Source organism: Cyprinus carpio, chromosome A9 (assembly GCF_018340385.1).
Source record: "Cyprinus carpio isolate SPL01 chromosome A9, ASM1834038v1, whole genome shotgun sequence".
Classification (NCBI taxonomy): Eukaryota; Metazoa; Chordata; class Actinopteri; order Cypriniformes; family Cyprinidae; genus Cyprinus; species Cyprinus carpio.
In genome coordinates this window covers 6,228,259-6,251,313 of record NC_056580.1, presented here as the reverse complement: position 1 = coordinate 6,251,313, position 23,055 = coordinate 6,228,259, and the positions used below count along the sequence as shown (strand labels likewise).

Genomic DNA, 23,055 nt, shown 5'->3' with positions numbered 1-23,055 from the left:
AAGGGAGTTTTTCTTAGTGTAATTGGCAACCTTGGTTCTTGATGTGATAATGTCTCCTCCGCCAAGTCAAGTGTTGTTAGTTCCCTTTTTCTCACAATATCTTTCTTGATGTCTAACTGTTTTATATTTCAAATTGTTGTCTTCTATTAGGCTGCGGTGGAGGTGTTTGGTTTGGTGCAGGAACTTCTTCCAGCTGTTTCTGCCCTGAACCAGAAATATGCCCCTCCCGCTTTCAATCCTAACCAGTCCACAGACAGCACCACTGGGAACCAGCCGGAGCAGGGCCTGTCAGCTTGCACCACTTCTAATCATTATGCTGTCATAGAGAGTGATCACCCTTACAAGCAGGCTGCTGTCACCCAGTACAAGGTACATTAGTTCTCATTTCCTAATATTCAACAGAATAAGGTAAAATTTAGCTATTTATTATCTAGCAACCTGTTTACATCACCCTACCATAGGGCTGCACGATAAATCGAAATGGAATTGAGATCGCGATTCAACAGAAGCTACGATTGTCATGCATATCTTTCAGTGAAGCACGGTTCTGTGATCAGCAGTAAATCTCCATCCAAAGGCCAGAGTGTGCTCTCGCGCTGAAACTCCAAATATGCCTCGCTGGATAAAACAGAAGATTTAACTGCTTTTATTGATTTAACATGACTAAAAAACACTCGATTATGACAATATATGGTTTATCTGAGTTATTATTATAATTTGCATTAAAATAAAGTATATTTATAATGCAATGCCTTTATCACTGTTTAGAATACTATGAAATATGTTGCGTGCCTTATTCTGTGTAAGAAGCCACATCATCTCACAGAAGGATTTATTTCAAACAGTCGACTGAAGTTATGAAGTGAGTTTGGAGTAAAAATATGTTATTAAATGTGGTATTTTCACATGCTTTCAGATAGAGCAGCTTTTACTACACAGAGCCGTAGTTCACTGAGAAGCTATGCAAACAGCTGTCATTATCGCAAATGATTTCTTCGATTTCATAATAGAGCAATAAAATTGTCTGCAAATTTTTTTTTATTTTTTATTTTTATTTTTTGCGTAACTTGTCAGTAAACTACAGCTCTGTGTAGTAAATGCTGCTCCACCTGAAAGCATGTGATGGTGATTTACTGCTGATTACAGAACCGGCTTTACTGACAAAATGTGCATGACAATCGCGTTCGATTGATCGTGCAGCCCTACCCTGCCAACTAACTAGAATAACTTGGCAAAGCTCTAGCAACCACCCATGACACTTAAGAAACTGATTACAGAACTCAATATTAACACTGTCCGATTGTTCTTGACAACCATAAAAAAGTAGTTAGACTTTTAAACCACCTAAGCTAACCGATCAGTCATTACATGTTAATGCAGCAACAGAAAAGACCTTTTACATAAGACACACAGGTGGCGTAAACTGCAATTTAAATAGTAGGGAACCTTTCAAATACTGATTGATGGTTTTTGTGCACATTTTGCTAATTATTTTAATTTATAAAGTTTTAATTTAAAAAAAAGAGAAATCAAAATAATCTCCTTAAAGGGATACTCCACCCCAAAATTACATTTTGTCATTAATCACTTAACCCCATGTCGTTCCAAACCCGTAAAAGCTTTGTTTGTCTTCAGAACACAATTTAAGATATTTTGGATGAAAACTGGGAGGCTTGTGACTGTCCCATAGACTGCCAAGTAAAATACACTGCAAAGCTTTTATGGGTTTGGAACAACATGGGGGTAAGTGATTAATGACAAAATTTTCATTTTGGGGTGGAGTATTCCTTTAATCCACCACCCAGAATAAACAATAATCTCCTCAGCAACACCCAAAAAAATCCCCAGCAACACTCTAATCAACCATCCAGAACACCCAATCAACTCCTCAGCAACACTCTAATCAACCATCCAGAACACCCAATCAACTCCTCAGCAACACCCTAATCAACCATCCAGAACACCCAAAAAATAATCCAAGCAACACCCTAATCAACCACCCAGAACACCCAATCAACTCCTTAGCAACACCCTAATCAACCACCCAGAACACCCAATCAACTCCTTAGCAACATCCTAATCAACCACCCAGAACACCCAATCATATCATCAGCAACACCCAAATCAACCACCCAGAACACCGTCAACTCCTCAGCATATCCCTAAACAACAACCCAGCAACAACTAATCAACTCCTCCGCAACATCCCAAAAAATCCCAAGCAACACCCTAATCAACCACCCAGAACACCCATCCCAAAAAATCCCAAGCAACACCCTAATCAACCACCCAGAACACCCAACCAACTCCTCAACAATACCCTAAACAACCACCCAGAACACCCAACCAATTCAGCAATAACCTAAACAACCGCCTAGCAACACCCAAACAACTCCTCAGCAACACCCTAATCAATCACCCAGAACACCCAGTAAAGTTCCCAGCAACACCCAGAACATCCAGTCAGCTTGTTACAAATTGAGATGCTGTACTACCAGTCTACCTTCATGAGAGTGGTTCAGTCAAATTTCCCTTGTCTGGTTTCCAGGTTTCCTTTCCAGACTGCGTCCGCTGGATAACCGTTGAGTTTGATCCTCAGTGTGGCACGGCACAGCCAGAAGATGTTCTCCGTCTGCTGATCCCAAGCCGTTCAATGCACTTCTCTGGGCTTGGCTCCAAAGCTCTGGCTCACGAGACCATCAACAGCTGGACCGAGCTCAAGAAGTTCTCTGGCTCCAGTGGCTGGCCCACCACCGTCTTGGTGCTGCCAGGTAACTGCGATCTCCCAGACAGCCAAATTCAGAGCTTTATAAATGTTTACTTGGGCATTCATTCTGATTAACATGCTGTTGATACATCGGTATTTGTTAATGTTCCGTAATTAAAAAGAAGACATTTATCGAGATGTTTACTTAACATCACTTCCAGGCCCTTGAGCGGGAGTCTTTACAGTGTCAGCAGATAAATCTTGTTTATTTTGTCCCCCAGAGGATTGATAAACACCAGATCCCCATCAGGAAGATTGTGGGATTGTTTACAGAATGTTATCTCTATGAGGACTGTGATTATATGCGCAGATGCCAGCTTATCAGTGATATTTTTGTACTGCTGAGATACTATTATAGTTTTTATGAATTTTTTAATCAGGTTTTATCTTTTTGTTTTTTTCTCTTTTGTAGTTTTGTTTTGTTTATACTACGGCTGTCACTAACGATTAATTGGGTCGATTATTCGGACAATTAATCAGGTAATCGGATAATGAATTTTATTGTGGGAATAAAAATAGACAAGTGAACAATAGCCTTTAAAATGATTAAAATACATATAGATAATAGCAATGAGGCAATAATAATTAGTTTAAATAAAGTATCAAAAGCAAGTAATCTTATGCTTTTATTGAATAAAACTGTTAAAATACATAATGTATTATTAACATTAGAACATTACACATTATAATAACGCATTATAACAAATGACTGCAGAGGGCGCCAACGGCCTGGCGATTGTTTATACACTTCACTGCGATCTAATGTTTAATATTAAATAAAAATTTCATTCAAATGTTGGTAACACTTTCTATGAAGCCTGTTTTATTCTGTGAAACCTTACTATTTATATGGAGTATAGTTTTTGTAATTGATTTTGGTTGTGTGAAGCCGTGGTTTACAGTGGATTTATAACAGCCAAGTGGGTTTCAGCCATGATTTATTCACGATACAGCATGGCCTCTTGTTCCTTATTGCTTACATACGTATATCATGCAGCCTTGGAAAATGGAAATAATGCGTTTCATGGATTCTCGTCCGTGGAATGCGCCACTTCTGGTATTTTGTCAGTTACTCGACACGGACATATTGCAGTCGAGGATTTTTTTTTTTAAAACCGAGTACCCGAATTGAATCAAAGAATTGTGACAGCCCTAGTTTATATGGTTTTTATAAATTTTTCTTTTAGTTTGTTATTTTAGTACCTGAAGCTTTTTTATATTTTAAGTAAAGGTAGTGTTTATGGTTGTAGTTTTACTTTTATCAACTGTAATAACCCTGCACCTTATTATTATTCAAAATGATTTCTACTACACTGACTCACTCATTAACTGATTCACTTTCTCTAATATCAGGTAACGAAGCCCACTTCTCCTTGGAAACGGCATCGGATTATGTGAAAGATGAGAAAGCCTGTTTCTATGGATTCAAATGTGTAGCTGTTGGTTATGAGTTTAACCCTGGTCTTGATGAGGTATGAAATTCAATATGGATGTGTCTTAAACCTGAGCCCAATGCATGAAATGAAGTATCAATGTTTGAGGAGCCCATTTTAACCTGCTTTTTACTCTATGTGGCCCCGCACTGTTAAACATTTATAGAAATATATCAAAAAGAAACATGAGCGCTGCTTTTGTTCATACAAGCATGTGTATTGAACTGTGGCTGGAAACAGTTTCAGCTTGGAAGTGCTAAATGAAGTTATTTTATATTTACCACTACCAGCATCTCAATTATGGATTGTTTTGGACCAGAGAAAGGATTCGTGATCCATACTGCATATGTATTTAAGGCATCTGTCACGTGGCTGTAAATCTGAATGTAATATAAATGTGGCTATGGTTTCAGGGAATTATTCAGCTGGAGAAGGAATTGGCCTATTTGGGAAGCGTGTGTGCAGCTGCACTCATGAAAAAGGATCTTGCCCTACCCATAGGTAAGAATGACTGCTGCTTTCCAGCACTGGAGAAGATACATAAACCGTAATGATACAAACTGCTCATAATTTAAAGCTATAACTGCTTTATTATACTGATTTCTGAAGGATCACGTGACACTGAAGACTGGAGCGGTGATGCTGAAAATTCAGCTTTGATCATAGGAATAAATTACATTTTAAAATATATTCAAACAGAAGTCAGTTATTTTCAATTATAGTAATATTTCTCAATATAACTGTTTATTAAATTAATCAAATTTATGGTAACACTTTACAAAAAGTTTCATTAGTTGACATTGGTGAACTAATTTAGTTAAACTAAGAATGAACAATACTTCTACAGCATTTTATGTAATGTTAATTTCAACATTTACTAATGCATTATTAAAAGTGCTTGTTAACATTAGTTAATGTGCTGTGAATTAACATGAACTACAATGAATAACTGTATTTTCATTAAATAACATTAAAGAGCAGGTCATATGGCTTTTCGAAAAATATATTTTTTGCAGTTTGTAACATAGCCATCCTTCAATGCAAACAGTCTGCAACGTTGTTAGTCAGAAAAGTGCATGATAAATAAATATATTGTCTCTCAAAAGAAAGTGTCGACTCTGAACTGGCTTTATTTATTAAATGCATGTAAAAAAGGTGTTGATTCATTTGAATGGTAACAACTTTACAGTTTATTATTATTCTGAATTAATTGAAACAATGTTGCTGTGAAAGATGACACATTTAATAAGGTTAGGGAAAAAAATTATAAACATACCAGGAAATGACATCCGTTTTGCTATGCAGGAACTCATTTCTGCCTCTTTCCAGTCACAGAGCGCTTTATTTTGAGAGTTGTTTAAGTGAGAGAACATTTGTAACTTAGTCCAGATTAGGGGAATTATGTTTGATCATTTATTTTATGATGTTAGGTCTTAAAAAGTAGCTGGTTACTGGAAAAGCTACATTGTTTGAAACATCTGAGCTACTGTCACGCTATTGAAAAAGGAGGTTAAGTTATTATTTTGTTCACAGGTGACACTGATAAGATGATAAGCAAGATCTTTGTCTTCATCTGATTATATGAATTATCTACCATCTTACAGGAAATGAACTGGAGGAGGATTTGGAGATTTTAGAGGAAGCGTCACTCCAGGTACTGAATTAAAACTGGTTTTAGTGTTTGTGAGTGCAATATCATCATCATAGTGAAGCTCTAATGTTGTGTTTGTGTTGAGCAGGTGTGTAAAGCCCACTCAGGGCTCCTGGGGAAGGGACTGGCTCTCTCTCACTCTCCCACAATCCTAGAGGCACTGGAGGGGAACCTGCCACTGCACCTGCAGACTAACGAACACTCCTTCCTAGAGGACTTCATCACCTGTGTGCAGAACTCCAGCGGCGGGCGGCTCGCCAGGTCTGCCTCGAACATTTCTCAGCTCCCTTTATTCATACAGAATCTGATATGTGCCATCTATACATCCTTTAATACCGGGCCCTCATTCTAGCATCTTTACATTCTGCCATCCCAGGTGGCTTCAGCCAGACTCCTACGCAGACCCTCAGAAGACCTCGCTCATCCTGAACAAAGATGACATCCGCTGTGGCTGGCCCACTACTGTTGTGGTGCAGACCAAAGACCAATATGGAGATGTTGTGCATGTGCCAAACATGAAGGTTAGCATCTTTCTTGAATCAAATGGTGTGTTATGAAACCAGCACATCTAAGCGTCTCTGCTCTGTGTTTGTAGGTTGAAGTCAAGGCTGTTCCTGTCTCTCAGAAGAAGTCCATCCAGCAGGAGAACATGAAGAAGCTACAGCGTTTGCCAGGCAGCTCCTCTAATTCCACATCAGGCACTGACCTCACCTACGGTGGCCACCCACCTCCCAAACTGGAGGCGACATATGAGCCCATGATCATCAAAGAGGCCCGTTATATCGCCATCACCATGATGAAGGTTCCTCTCATCTCTTGACTTGATAATTACAGTAGCTGCAAAAATGAGTTGGACTGGAGCTGCCCAGTTGATTAATATAAAGCTGGAATCATGAGATGGCTTAATACGATTATCAAATTGCAAAGGCTGCAGTTTCATTTTACTATCATTTTAACCATCTTCCCAAACTTGTAATGAAAAGCAACAACTTAAGAGAAGTTTTAAGGGCTCTCGGCAGTTTTCTATCAAAATAAAAGTTCAATAATTTAATGTTTGACAATGAAGAAACCAAGCAAGTCATAAATGTTGGTATTATAATTTTACAGTCAGAATGCAAAGTAAAATAAAATTATTAATATTATTTGTATTTTTTTAAACATATTTTTCTATTTTTAATATATATATATATATATATATATATATATATATATATATATATAATATATATATATATATAATTTCCACTGAAATATTACAATAATGTATTTATTTGGACACTTAAGTCACACTTAAAGTTGTGATGTAACAGAATTAGCAACAGATCTTTTCTTCTTTATTATGATGTACAACCAGTGAATTTTCATTGCATGTCGACTTAAAAAATGCATGTCATTGCTTTAGATAAATCACTTGCTTTTTTTATCCAGGCTTATGAAAATTACTCCTTTGAAGAGCTTCGCTTCGCCTCACCGACACCAAAGAGGTTCAAAGATTACTGTTCCTGTAAAATATAAATTACAAACAAATTCAAATATGAGAACAGGCTTCATGTTCAGTTTGTTTGCTTTTTACTCAGACCCAGTGAGAACATGCTTATCCGGGCAAACACAGACGGCACCTACAGTGCTAACTGGACCCCTGGTGCTGTCGGGCTGTACACCATTCATGTGACCATTGATGGCATTGAGATTGGTAACTGCCTTTCAGTATTTATTAATCTTCATATTAGAAGTCTTCGTTCGGAGGGTGGTCAAATGTTCCTAGTGCTCAAGTACAGTGTTTCCCATACACCTATTTATTTGCGGCGGCCCGCCACAATGTCATCACTGACCGCCACAAATAGATTTTCCAAAAGGCTTTGATTTTGTTGAAAAAACATAAGCACTGCATGTTTCAAAGTCAACAAGTGACATGGGTGTTTTTATATGCATGTATTTTTTAAGGGAACCGATTGTCTTCAGAAAAGTTTTGATGTCATTTTCATTTAATCTTTCCTATAATGCCTGATAAAGTAGCGTTCATGAGCGCAGCGCTGCTGTTTATTTTCTTGTTAATGGTTTTGATTTCTTTTTTTGTTTATTCTTTAGTATATTCTGCTGGCAGAGAATGAATTTGCATTTTCAATCAGCCCATCTGCTGTTTTATATTTACATTATATACATATATATTTCCCCCGGGGGATGTGCCGCCACACTTAGAGTGTAAGTCTGTGGGAAACACTGAAGTAGATTTCGAAATCAACATTTTTTCTTTTTTTTTAGAAAATGTCAAAAATTGTGTTTAACTGATAAAATGATTTATAGCCGTTGTGTATAAAGTCTTTGCTGTTTTAAAACAGTGGTAGATATTATAGAGCTCATGAAATGGGTTTGCTGATGAGAATAATGTATTTTCAGATGCTGGTCTGGAGGTGGAGGTCAAAGACCCACCCAAAGGAATGATCCCTCCAGGCACACAGATGGTCAAACCTAAAGCTGAACCTCAACCTAGCAAGGTGAGCTCCCAAATTCCTAAATTCGGGTCTGACCACTTCAGCCTTTCAAACTGCCTTTCAAAAGTTTGGGGTCATTGAGATTTTTTTTGAAAGAAGTCTCTTCTAATCACCAAGGCTGCATTTATTTGATCAAAAATAGTTAAACAGTAATATTGTAAAATATTATTACAATTTAAAATATCAGTTTTCTATTTGAATATATTTTAAAGTATAATATATTCCTGTGATGCAAAGCTGAATTTTCAGCATCATTACTTCAGTCATCAGTGTCACGTGATCCTTCAGAAATCATAGTATGCTGATTTGCTGCTCAAATAACATTTCTTATTATTATTAATGTTGAAAACAGCTGTGCTGCGTAATATTTTTATGAAAACTGTGACACTTTTTTTTCAGGATTTTTTAATGAGTCGAAAGCATTTATTTGGAATAAAAAATGTCTTAAATTATACTGACCCCAAACTTTTAAACTGTAGTGTAAATGTTCACAACTTATTCTCTGGAAATGATGATCAAAATGTTTTCCATTAATGAAGATAGTTTATGATTACAGCATTTATTTTATGGATTTTAAGACGATGAATACTTTCTGGAAATTGACATCCTGTAGCTTGACTTGCTAACATCCATCTGAAACTCTTTTAAACAGAATTTTTGTAATTATTTATTATTTAATTATTATAAATATTTTGTAATTATTTTACTATGAGCTTACACCTAGAACCTATTACTTGAGGGGATTACATGCAATATATATACATCCATACATATATATATATATATATATATATATATATATATATATATATATAGGCACGTTTATTTCTGTTTATTAAAATGAAAGTTAAAAAAGTTAGTTTGGACGGCTAGAGACTACACTAGACTATTGGAGTGCAGATAGCTGTGTGGTGCCAGTGCTATTTATACATACCAGTGCAAATGGTGTTACTGTTTACTGTGTATTAAACTGGGAAACAAGCAACACAACTGCGCTAAATCAGATGTCTTTCCCGTTCTTTGCTGCTGAATGTGTCTGAGCTCATCAGATGGACTGACGTTTCTCTCGGCTGACAGGATGTGCGGGTTCTGTTCTCTCTGTGCTGTGACTCCTCACTCTCTGACTGCAGCTTCCTGCCATCTTCTCATCTGTCTCTCTGTCTCTCCCCCTCTGCTTCTCTCAGGTGCGCAAATTTGTGGCCAAGGACAGCGCAGGGCTGCGCGTGCGTAGTCACCCCTCTCTGCAGAGCGAACAGATAGGCATAGTCCAAGTCAATGGCACCATCACATTCATTGACGAGGTAAACCGGACTAGAATATGGCCATTCTCTTCTGAATTAAAGTCCTTTTCTGTTTTCTCTTTCTTTCATCTGTGAACGTAATTATGAATGATTAATTAATGCTCTGTTTTAAAACAAAAGGCTTTTAAAACGATTTCTGCAACTCTTTCAAATGCTTTCAAATTGACTTTTGATTTGGTCGGAAGCATTTATTTGCCTATCCTTTGCTTCATTCACATGCAGGAGACTCTGAGGCTGTAGTTAAATCTCAAATAGATACTATCTATCCCAGCCAATTTCTAAAAAGCCCATTGCTGCATGCCAAACACTCATAGCTCCTATTAGACCCAATCTCACATCTGTGGTGCTGTCGGTTGCTCTGAAGACCCTTTCACATGACAGCTACAGCCTTACCAGAGAAACTTGGCTCAACCGTATGCCGTTGACCTTTCAAAGCACACCTAATTGGAAAAACTGCATGACGCTTGCATGACAGGTCAAGCTATATATATAACAAAAACACCTAGCAGTCAAAATTTTGGACAAACTTAACAGAATTTGTTTTTTATTTTAAAGAATACTTTATATATTTATCCTAGTAATTGCATTATGTATTATCTATTAATACCGTTATTTATTGTTTTTATATTTATACACACCACTGTTCAGAAGTTTGGTCAATAAGATATTTTTAGGTTTATCAAAGTCTGTTCTGCATTCATTTGATTAAAAATACAGTAAAAAAAGTAATATTGTAAAATATTTTTTACAATTTAAAAAAACTGTTCTAATATACTTTTTAATATATTTTACAAAAGTAATTTATTCCTGTGATCAAAGCTGAATTTTCAGCATCATTACTCCAGTCTTCAGTGTCACATGATCCTTCAGAAATCATTCTGATATGCTGATTTGCTGCTCAAGAAACATTTATTATTATTATCAATGTTGAAAATGGGTCAAATGCTGCTTAATATTTTTGTGGAAACTGCTACGTTTTTTCAGGATTCTTTGATGAGTAGAAAAGTTAAACAGCATTTATTTGAAATGGAAATCTTCTTTAACATTATAAATGTCTTTGATCAATTTCGATCAATTTAGTACATTCCTGTTGAATAAAAGTATTTATATTTTATTGTAATTTCTTAATTATTAAATCTTACTGACCCCAGACTTTTGAATGGTATTGTAATATCTAATAATTATTTATATATTATTTTAGCAGTATTTGGATCTGTGTTTAATGCTTAAAATTAGAACTAAATTTACTTTTTTGGAACGTATAGTAAGGGAAAACGCAAGTGAATATAAAAGTTTTTTTTCTATTCATGTCCAAACTTTTGAGTGGTAGTGTAAACTTCCTGCTGTCTTGTTAAGTGGCAAACTTATGGAAGTTACTCTTCAATGACACGGCAGCGTTTTTCACATGCTCAGAGTGGCACATGTAGGGCTGGGTATCAAGTTCGATACTTTTTAGGCACCGACCGAATTGCCTTGATACCATTGCATTCGAAATTTCGATACCTAAGGGGTTAATCTCATCAAAGTCAGTGAGCCAGTGAGCCATCAAAGCTATGCGTTTTAAAACCAAGTTTTTTTTGAGGTAATGTGATCTTGTTAGAATGGATTTCACAAAATGGCTATCGAAAGAAGTTCAAAGTCAAGGTATCAGTATCGAAAAATTTTTAATGGTACCCAGCTCTAGGCACATGACGCTTGTGCTGAGCATGTTGAAGCCTCAACATGAGACACATGAAAGGGCCTGTTGTTCCCTGCTGGCAACCTCCAATAGCATTTACATACATATTCAAATTGTGTACATGACGCATCTCATTTTCCGACATCCTCTATAAATTCAATTGGTTGGTGCTGTGCATTAACACGATTGGCTCTGCAGCCTCGGAGGCTCGTGCGAGGGCCGTGTTAGCAGTTACAGGAGGGCATGGCTCCGCTCTGTTGCTTGTTTCCCATAGATCCACAATGATGATGGTGTCTGGCTCAGACTGAATGATGAGACAGTTAAGAAGTATGTTCCCAACATGAATGGGTACACTGAAGCCTGGTGCCTCTCTTTTAACCAGCATCTGGGTAGAAGCCTCCTGGTCCCTGTCGACGTAAGTAAAAGGCCTCCCCCTTCGTAGATTAGCCAGAGCCCCTATTTCCTCATTTGGGAACGGGATTTGTAACTGCCAGCTTAACCTCAGTCATGTTTAGGCTTGTTTGGCTCTTTTTGAACCAGTGAATCTTGGGCATCTAATGACCCACTCCCAAATGTCTACAAGCATGCTGTGTCAGTTACTTAGAAAGCCCAACAACATGTGTCTTTGCATGTGTTAGTGCTACTGTGTAGTTTAGTTTGGGCACGATCACTCGAAGACCAGGATGGAAAGTGTTAAGGGTGGGTGCATGTTGCCAGTTCCTTGTCTTATTAACTCCTGGTTGAAAGACACTAACTCATGTACACTGTTTTGTGGGGCTGCACGATTACGACAAAGTTTGTTTTTTGTTGATTGTTTTATTTTGGTCACATTTATTTATTACGATGGATGGATAGTGTTCACATTAAAATATTACGTTCCTTGTCAAGAAAATAATCCGCCGTGTTGTCACTAGCCGCGTTTCCATCCAAAGTTGCGAATTTAACTTGTGCGCAAAATTGGAATATCGCACAAAACATTCGCGAACAAGCCACGTTTCCATCCAATGAGTCAAAGAGAACAAAACGTCACTTCCTGATAAACTGGCACTATACATCACTAAGAAAAGTAGGAGAAGCTACTGAATATCATAATTTTCCTATATAATAAATGACTTGCACCTCAGAACAAGCAGACGAAACACAATGAATGCGGTTATTGCTTTCGGAGGTGGATGCTGCTGTTTGGGAATGCAGTCGTTTAACAGTTCTGGCAGGCAATTACACAGAAATACTTTGACAGACTTTGCTCAGGCGTTTCCGAATGACAATAACAACATTTTAGATGCTGTGGAACAAGATCGGTCCGCTGGTTAGTCAGGATTTACTAAGTCACATGACTTTCTTGATGCACTTGGAGGAATTTATTCGCAAAATGCATTTCCATCTCCTATTATTCGCATTAACCCTTTTTCACACAAGTCTAAAACCAGCTCAAGCAAGCGTAAAACGTTTTTGCGAATTAGGGCATTTCTATTTGAAATTCAGCGTTTCCATCACTCGATTCTGATGCTATACTTCAAAATGCACATAAAAGCAGGGTGATGGAAACCCAGCTACTGTCACGTGACCATCCTGCATCAGTTCACAAATCCTCACCTCTCAAGACTTGTCATTTCCACTTATGTATTGTTGTTCTTTTGTTAGTTTTTGATTGCTTCTATTGTCCTCATTTGTAAATTGCTTTTGATAAAAGCGTCTGGTAAATGACTAAATGTAAATCAAGGGCAAAAATCTGTGAAAAATTTGAGAAGTGTATTCCACTGTGTTTGTTAGGTTTTACACTATCTACATTGCAACATTATTATTTTTGATTCGCTTCTTCAGCTTTTTTTTTTTTTTTTGAGTGTCTAGTCATGTTTCTTCAGATTTCTTTTTCGTAACAGAAATAAAACACAAAGCAGGCTTAGAGACTCTCCAACGTGCGAACAAGGTGAAATTCTTTAATTGATGCTTCATGATTAGTTTATTGCGCAGCTGTAATCGTAATCTGTGTGATTAATCGTGCAGCCCTATTGTGTTGTTACTCATCATATGTGGTGTGAAGAATAGCTGTTGTGTGATAATGAATATCAGTGTACAAAGCTGTGCTGTTTCCTGGTCATGACAGTATAGACGGATGAGCTGCATCAGTGCGGCCCAATGAAAACTCTTCACTTAACCAATCCGAAATGACGGACATTCATGAACAGACAAAGATTCATTAAAAATTTTTCAACAATTGGTTTAAAAGTGGTTGATCTGTTGAAATTGCTCACCCTAAATTAGCTGTCGGGGTCCCGCAACTTTAATGAGGTTCTGCCATGAAACAAGCCTTGTCCTAACCCAAGGCCTGAAAGTGGGCCATGATTCTGAGAGTATAATTACTTCTGGATGTGAAAATGTCATCAAGGCTCCCAGTAGGAACAGCATGACACACCACCAATCTTTTTTGGAAGATTATGCATCTTCATATTTCTTATGTGATTTATCTTTCATCTGCCGTATTTTGATGGGATTTAAATTGTGTCGCAATTGGAGCATTTGCGGTCACAGTCTTCAGCAGAACTCTTGTTTTGTTTGCTAGACCTTTTGCTCAGCCTTCAAATTCTTCTCTGACTGGCTCATGAAGAAAATTTGAAAGAAATAATATACACATAACGAAACTCTCACTATAACAAATCCATCTCTTCCAAAAAAAGACAAACCATACCATCTGCGTTTCTAATTGAAGGTAATTCCAGACCGTGTTTTGACTTGCTTATAATCTGTTGCTTAGAATATCTTTAGCGCTAGCCAAGGAGTCAGGGATATCGACTTTTTGTCTTGGACGACCTTATCTTGTTTTCCCCAGGTGAGTTGTCAGAAGATGAGGTGTGTGTAGCTTGGCTGCTGCTTTGCTTTTCACCAGTGTTTCCGATTGTGATTTTTGGAGAATCATCAGAGTTGCATGTTTAATTGTGTAATTGTGTGAGTGAAACAAAATATATTTCATCATCTTTTCCTTGTATGCACAAAGTTTTCAGTAACACGTTTTGAATGTGTTATAAGAGCCTAATGATCATTACATTGTTAATCTTGGGTAAAGCTTTTTGCGTTTTCATGTCTTAGTTCACATTTAAAACAATTGAAAGTCAGTTGCATGAGGATTTAAAGGAATAGTTTACACACAAAATAAATGTTTTGTTAATTTTACTCACCTTCATCTCATTTTAATTTTGTATGCTGTATTCTTTCATGGAACACAAAAGGGAAATTCATTTTTGCACACTTTTGTTAATATTGACCACATCTGTTAAGCTCATAAAAAATAATTTATACAAAAAATGTTAATGGCGTCCAACATTTTATGGAAAAGATTCTTCAAAATTCTCCTTTTGTGTTCCATTGTAAAAATATCAATATAATGCATCATAATAATAATGACAGAATTTTTCTTTTTGTCAGCTATTCCTTTAACAAAAATCTGAATATGTGAATGCATGTTTTTTTCCCCCTTACACAAAGGCAAAATTATTCTTTTGTCAGTTTATGAAAAGCATGTCTGTATAGTAGTAGTCAGCAGAACTCTGCATCAGAGCACACTTCTATGTGTGTTATAATGATCTTCATCCCACAACCTACAATTAGGATAAGATGATATTTGTAAAGATTGTCTTGTTTGTATGTAGAAGCACAATTTATACGTCTATGTATTGTTGATGTAAGCGGGTAATTTGTGCTGGTAGCAAACGATGTTAAAGGGACAATGACATTTTTTGTTTTTCTTTTCAGATCTGTTCTCTGAATTTAATTGTTGATGCATTTTTGAATGCGTTAAATAATATATATATATATACTCTTAAAAAGAGTTATATAAAGGGTGGAAAAAAATTCAAAGAGTATTTAATGTTACGGATGATTTTTCGTTTTCATCATATCAGACATCCTTATTTGTCATTGACCCTAAAATGAAGACTTATTGTCTTCTAATCCAAAAAAAAAAAAAAAAAAAAAAAAATTAGATTGAATATTTTAAGAACATAATTTTATAATGTACCACTTGCTTTCAAATTAAATTAACCAGTGTCCTTTGGTTTTGCAGGAGGGCAGGTCAAATTTGGATGATTATGGAAAGGAGACCAGTGGCCGCCCTTCCCATGACGCCAATGTTGGTGACCTGGGTGCAGGCCAGGGTGGCGGACCGGGTCTTTATAAGGTAGTGAAGACCGGACCTTCGGGTCACAACATCAGAAGCTGCCCAAACCTTAGAGGTATCCCCATTGGAATGTTAGTTCTGGGGAACAAAGTCAAGGCGGTAGGCGAGGTATGGACTCCCAACTGTGTTACTGTGGCTGCCAATAAATGACTAATTAGCCAGATTTCTTGCTGATTCTACAGTTTCTGTAACACAACTTCTTCATTTTTCTTTAGACATTCTGAGAACCCTTTGTGTAACGTCTTTTGATAGAGGCCATACGTGCTATGGCTCTGGCGTGGGTGTGTTGTTGTTCTGTACACATCATTAAAGCCCCTCTCAAGAACTACCAAGCATGGCTTCAGCTTTTGCACAGTAACAGTGCAGTATAATCTGGCATGCTCTGTAGGAAACTCTGTGTGATGTGACAATGAATAAATATCCTAATTACCTATTAACAGTGATGACAGATGAAACTTCTGAATTGCAAAAAAAAAAAAAAAAAAATACTGAAGTCATCTCAGTTTCCACTCTGTAAACACCAGGGTTGAGCAAAATTAAGAATTGGTTCCTTTTCAATTCATGTATGTGTATTTGAATTGAATTAGTTCTGTCCCACAGGATGTGGAACTGGAATTTGAATCGGTACGATAGGAAAAGATATATGCGGAATTCCAGTTCTGAGAAATTCAGCAGTGACACAACAGAGCTGAATTGGTCAAACACACGTTTTGAAACAATACACAAATAATTTTTGATTATTTATGCCTATTTATTGTTTATGTCATGTTATTATGTATGTTAAATTATTTTATATTATATTCTAATTTCAGTACTGTAGATACCCTTGTATATTATATTATATTATATTATATTATATTATAATTTCTGTACTGTAGATACCCTAGATTATATTATATTATATTATCTAAAGATAGCATTTCAAACATTATTAATATTGTGTACTATTTCTGTTACGTGTTTGATATTTATATGTAATTCATTCTGACAAAGTATTAAAACTATTTAAAGGGATACTCCACCCCAAAATGAAAATGTTTTCATTAATCACTTACCCCCATGTCGTTCCGTGGAACACTTTTTGTAAGCGAAGAAAACAAAAATAACGACTTTATTCAATAATTCTGCATATGCTGCATATGCTCTTCTGTATCATCTGTGACACAAGGATGTGCTGTTTCTACGTGTATTTAACCTAGATTTGAAAGAAAACAGCGCATCCTTGTGGCGCGGATGACACAGAAGAGCAAACACAACATACGGTGATATGGAGAGACACAGAGGTGACTGTTGACAAAGGAATTGTTGAATCGTCACTTCATATAACCCAGATTGCACGTCTGATGGCATTTGGAGTATTCTGACGACGACTTTCATACCTTTCCTGGACCTTGACACTGTTATTTATTTGGCAGTCTATGGGACAGTCACAAGCCTCCCGGTTTTCATCCAAAATATCTTAAATTGTGTTCAGAAGACGAATGAAGCTTTTACGGGTTTGGAACGACATGGGGGTAAGTGATTAATGAAAGAAAAAAATCATTTTAGGGTGGAGTATCCCTTTAAATTTATTATAATTTAATATAATATAATTTATTTATAATTCTACTTAAATTCAAATGACAATTCTGCATCCTGTTTTATGGTTCAATTCAAATTCAGGAATTAAATGGAAGTTCTGAATGGTGCACAACTCTGGTGAACACCTGTCTTTTTATGGCATTTGAATGGTCTCCATATGTGATTATAGAAGGGCTGGACTTTGCCTCTTTCTTCTCTCAGTAGAGGGTGTGGTGTGTCATGCTGTCCTCAGATGCTCTCCTAAAGTCGCTGTCTCTGAGCCTCCCAACTTACACAAATACTGCTATTCTTCTCAAAAATCAAGTCAAATGTCTCGTTACAATTCATAAATCCTGAAAATTGAATGGTACATCATGTATTTGATTTCACATTTCTAAATGCGCTGTTATTTTAGCACCTCCACTGAGTTTTGTTTGCTAATGAGTTGTGCTCTGGATTGATGTGGTGTCAGGTTTGTGTGTGTGAGAGAGAGAGATGAGGTAAATAAAGCTGTGTCTGTATCAGGTGATTAACCCGGAGGGCACCTGGGTTCAGCTGGATAAGAACAGTGTGGTGGAGTTCTGTGAGAGTGATGATGGGGAGGCCTGGTCTCTGGCCCGAGACAGAGGGGGAAACCAGTACCTGCGTCACGAGGAAGGTAATGCAAACACACTCCTCTCACTTCCAAAAAAATGTGCACTTAATTGTATTGAATGTGCACTTTTAATGTACTTATAAATATGTTTAAAAAAAACTGAATTGTACATTAGTGAAATAACAGGCCACTTAATTGTACTTAAAGAGACTGTTCCTTTGAATAGGAAACAGTAATGTGAAAGAGCATTCATAAACCATAAGCTGAAATACAGCTGGCTGTTAATTACTGATGTTTATTTATGCTTTTGTTTGGAGCAGAGCAAGCGATTTTGGATCATGGAGCCCAGACCCCTCCTCCCAGCCCGTTCTCAGTGCAGGCGTTTAACAGGGGTGTGGAAAGCTCCGGGGCTCAGGGCTTTGACTACGGCATCAACAACAAAGGTGAGAGTAAAGATCCAGGAGAGATGGAAATAAAATGTGATTTATTACTGAGTGACAGTTACACCTTTGTTTATATGATTACAGTGCATTTGCCGATTAAGCATTTTTTCATGCTAAATCTGTCATATTTAATCAGATATATCTTGGTAGCTTATTCCATGATGTTAAATGTTACTTCACAAAATTGATGCCAATCCAACAGTGGTAGATAGCCAGTCATCCAGGATTTTTTTTTGTTGTTGTTGTTGTATTCATATTTTAATAACTGTGATTCCTACATGTTCCTTAAAACCTTTTAGGTTAAAAGTGGAATTTTTTCTATCAAACATATAGTAGCATTCAAAAGTTTGGGGTTGGTAATAATTTTATGTTTTTGAAAGAAGTGTCTTATGCTCAAAAATACAGTAAAACAGGAGTATTGTGAAATATTATTACTTAAAATAATACTTATGATTATTACAATTGAAATGTAATTTATTCTTGTGATGGCAAAGCTGAATTTTTAGCAGCCATCATTTGAATTAATGCTGAAAACAGTTGTGCTGCTTAATATTTTTGTGGAAAATGTGATGCATTTTTTTTTTAAGGATTCTTTGGGTGAGAACAGCATTTATTTGAAATTGTTTGTAATATTGTAAGTGTCTTTACTGTCACTTTAAATTTAATGCATCCTTGCTGAATAAAAGTATTCATTTCTTTAAAAAAAAAAAAAAATTATAAAAAAAAAATCTTGCTGATCCCAAATGGTAGTGAATACTGCACATGCAATGATCTTTTAAATTCCTTATCCAGTGATTACAAAAAACAGGGAAAGTCTTGGAAACTTCAAGGAGCCCTGGATATAGTGAATATCAAAACAGTGTCTTTTATTTATTTAAAGTGCTGTATGACCCCTGATTAAAAAGCAAACAATAATTTGTCTTAATTCAGCTCTGTGTAATCAGAGTAATTGTGTTCTGCATGCTGTGATCTGTGTGTCTTGGCTGTCGTCTGTGGCGTGTGAAGGCATCATTGTGTGCATGGGCAAGACTCTGTGTGCTGCAGCTGGGTCTTACCCATTTATTGTCCACTGGCTCTCACCATACTGTCCTCATGCACCGCTGCTTAGTGGCGTTACCCATAGACCGCTGTCTGATGGGTCCTTCATCACCTCTTATACATAAGTCTATCTGAATAAAAAAAAGACCCTTGACGTAATTATGGTGCCTCACTAAATGCTTCTTGACTAAAAGTCGACATGAAGTCAATATTAACCTTAGAATTGCTCAATATTCCCAAGAAAAAAAATTAACAACTTTCTCTTTCTCTAAAAAGATTTTCCTTTTTGGCCAATGTCACCTAGGATGTCCAAGTTATCTTTTTAAATTCCTGCCAGTATTTGCAAATTATTTGATAATTAAAAATGCAGTCATTTGATAATGTTAATATAACTGAATAAAGATTACGGCAGTGATAGCAGTTAACAAACAAGTTAAGAATGATCATAAATACTTCTATTGGGATACCTTGACCTGTTCTCAAGGGTGAACCTGACTTTAAACAGTCAAAAAGTCTTCTCAGAATTCCCTGCAAACTCTGCTACATGTTCCATTCTCATATGAAATGCCTACTTTTTGTGATCCGAACGGTTCCTGAGATAAAATCAAAATGACTTTACCAACTCAGCCAAAATATTAGTTTTCAGTAATGTCATGATAACTGTTAGGTTAATATTAAAATTTAAAATGTTTAATGCAGTTTAACAAACCCCCTCCCCCTCACAGAATATCCATGAGTTGCACTATAAAAGGGATGAAAGCAGAGCATTGGCTTTGTCTGCCAATGTTTTTGTAGTTGTTCCAGACATGAGGTTTCATGAAAACATGAAAACCTGACCTACGGCTCCCCTGCTCATTCCTTATTCCCCTCACGTTGGTTCAGCTGACCCACTCACACACCCCATTATTTCCAGTGAGCGTGTTTGTGTGGGGCGTTAAACTGACTAGCGTTTTGTATGGCTCCTATTAAGGATCATATAAGCAACAGCACTCCCATTGTCTTCCGCATTGCAGGTGACCGGCTGAGTGCCATGCTGAATTCCATTCAGTCTGGGCCTTTCCTCCCAACTCCTTCCATATTTGAGCAAGCTGCCAAACCTCCCTCTTCCCTTGTCCACAGCCCATTTGTGTTTGGACAATCCCTTTCCCAGCAGCCTCAACCGCATCCACAGCTTCCGAGTAAGTCTGTCCGTCTGTAAGGTAGTGGCGGTGCTTGCTTGCACAGGTGCTGCTTGTTCTTGTCTTAAGCGCTTATTTGTTTAGTATCCCATAGGTTGTGTTGAGATCCGTTTAGGCTTATTTCCCCTGCTTTTCTGTCGGTGTCCACCCGCTTGCTTGCTGTGTTTGAATTGGTATTTTTTTTTCTTTCTTGTCTCATTTTAACTTCAGTGACTGAATAACATTTAAGTTCCTCTTCTGTGTTTCTGTTGTATCTACTAACAGTGTGTGTTTCATGTCAGTGTTTCTGTTAACTTTTTTCTTGCTTGCTATATGTACAGTGCTTAATTTGATCATTCATTAGCTAAACAGTTAACAAGAGGTCCAGGAATCTGTCCACGCAATCAAAACCTTGCAGTGCTTTACCATTGCATCCCCCAGTGTAATCCACAATTCAATCCATAGGTCTGCATAACCAAAAATGAATTTGGGTTATTTGGAAATTTAAGGAGCAAGTGTCTCAATATTTTCCACTGCCAGTATACTCTGAATCTGCATTTCAGATTCATTACAGTTCTTCACATTTTATTCTCACTCTTCTGCCACCCTCTTTGCACTGGTTGATGCCCAGTTTTGTTTTAGTCTTGTGCGTGCTTCTACCAGTATCTGTCTCTCTCACAGTGTCTGTCCTTCTACTTGTTGCTTTTTCTCTATTCATATATCTTTCCCAGTACCTAGATGCTCATCTGGCCCTGTTTACTCTGTGTTAACATCCATCGTGGCTGATCTTATCACCAATTTCAGTGCTTGAATGGGGTTGAATATATTTTTGACAGCCAATTTGTAGGTAGTCTGAAACACACCACACTAGGCTGGTTGTGTAAATACTAATGCATCCCAGACAACACCATCCACCTACTGAACTGCTAGTACTTCATTGCTCAAAAACAAGGGTTTTAAATTTTAAACTACCTGTGTAAATTGTACATGTGTAAGAGAAGTATTAAATTAGATTTGAAAAAACCACACATCTACATACACAAGACTTCACAGAACTTCTCTGCCATAGCTCAGATAATCTAAAATGCTCAGTTAATGTTGGAGCTTGACTGAAATATTGACCATTTCACTTAAACATAATTTTTGGGGTGAGATTACTTTTAAAAACTTTTAAAAGTATATCTGGAAGCAAATTTTTTTATATATATTTGTGATGCTGCCTTTTAATTATGCATCCTGTTCTAATTCTGATGTATACTTTCTAAAATAGCCTTTACATCAGGTGCACATCTATTACATCTGTTTTGAACATAGCAACTGATGCTGTAAGTTATACATGTAGTCACAAAATCTTTAACTCTCCCCTTGAAAACAAAGTGGGCACAGACCACTTTAAAACGCATGTAAATACCAGGTGTAAACTGCAATTTCTCAGTTGTCCATTTGAGATTAGATCACCCAAGACGATTGTTAATATCAAGTGTACACAGGCCCTTCTTTCAGAGTCCCTTTTACCTCATGCAGTCCTTTTTCCACTCTCCATTGTTCATTGGCTCTCACTTTCTTTCTCATTCTCTGATGATTTTCCTTAGTTCAAGCCTTGTTGCTTACTTTCCTTGCCACTGTTTTCCGCTGTAGATGCTTCATCACGCAGCCTTGCTTCACGTGAGCGTGTGCACAAAAGCAGTGCGACCGGCCCTGGCACCGCTCTCTCATCTCTTGTTCTCAGACAAAAGGGTGGGTAATGCATGTCTTCTCCTGGGAGCACCCTGGAGACTCACAACAGGGAGGGGTTTCATGTCATCCTCTCTTCCACAGTCCATTTATTTCCCCTCTTAGGCATGGCAACAGAGTATGTAGTGCTTTGGAATATACATGCGGACAGGTTTACCAGCTTGACAAAATATTTCACATGACCTGGGTGCTTTCCATTCAAATCGATATTTATGCATTTGCAACCTTAAAGGGATAGTTCACCCAAAAATGAAAATTCTTTCATTAATTACTCACCGTCATGTTGTTCCAAACCCGTAAGACCTCCGTTCATCTTCGGAACACAAATTAAGATATTTTTGATGTATCCCGAGAGCTCTCTGACCCTCCCATAGACAGCAAGGGTACTACCACGATCAAGGTCAAGAAACGTAGCAAGGAGATCGGTAAAATAATCCATGTGACATCAGGGGGTTCAACCATAATTTTATAACGCTACGAGAATACTTTTTGTGCACAAAAGAATTCAACAATTTGTCTCCTCCTAGTGCCATTTTGGAGAGTATCCACTGAACGTATATTGCGTATGCTGTCTTGTGTCAGCTGCTCTCCAAATGGCACTAGGATGACCGCCTAGGGTGTCACTAGTGTTTTTTTTTTCTTTTGAGGACAAAAAGTATTCTCGTAGCTTTGTAAAATTACGGTTGAACCCTTGATGTCCCCTGGATTATTTTACCGATCTCCTTGCAGCGTTTCTGGACCTTGATAGTGGAAGTACCCTTGCTATCTATGGGAGGGTCAGAGAGTTCTCGGGATGAAGCAAAAATATCTTAATTTGTGTTCCAAAGATGAGCTGAGGTCTTACGGGTTTGGAACAACATGAGGGTGAGTAATTAATGACATAATTTTCATTTTTCGGTGAACTATACCTTTAAAATCTTACGAATACTTTAATTCTTATGTAAATAAATGTTGGTCAGTAAATTGAAATATAAGATCATTCTTGGATTTCAGTGGATTCTTGTAGATGTAATTTTAACTTCTATTGTTTTA

The 23,055-nt window shown here is 37.1% G+C and overlaps 1 protein-coding gene across 1 annotated transcript in view; it reads left to right on the top strand.

The window, feature by feature from the left end:
* Positions 1-23,055, top strand: part of LOC109095687 (E3 ubiquitin-protein ligase MYCBP2-like) — an 85,655-nt gene that overhangs the window by 47,763 nt on the left and 14,837 nt on the right. Inside the window, 16 exon segments of the mRNA XM_042763276.1 lie at positions 151-369; positions 2,549-2,771; positions 4,121-4,239; positions 4,614-4,701; positions 5,805-5,854; positions 5,940-6,112; positions 6,228-6,372; positions 6,447-6,653; positions 7,280-7,335; positions 7,429-7,544; positions 8,249-8,346; positions 9,528-9,644; positions 11,597-11,737; positions 15,383-15,604; positions 17,582-17,714; positions 17,972-18,094. Coding sequence (XP_042619210.1) covers positions 151-369; positions 2,549-2,771; positions 4,121-4,239; positions 4,614-4,701; positions 5,805-5,854; positions 5,940-6,112; positions 6,228-6,372; positions 6,447-6,653; positions 7,280-7,335; positions 7,429-7,544; positions 8,249-8,346; positions 9,528-9,644; positions 11,597-11,737; positions 15,383-15,604; positions 17,582-17,714; positions 17,972-18,094 — 2,230 coding nt within the window.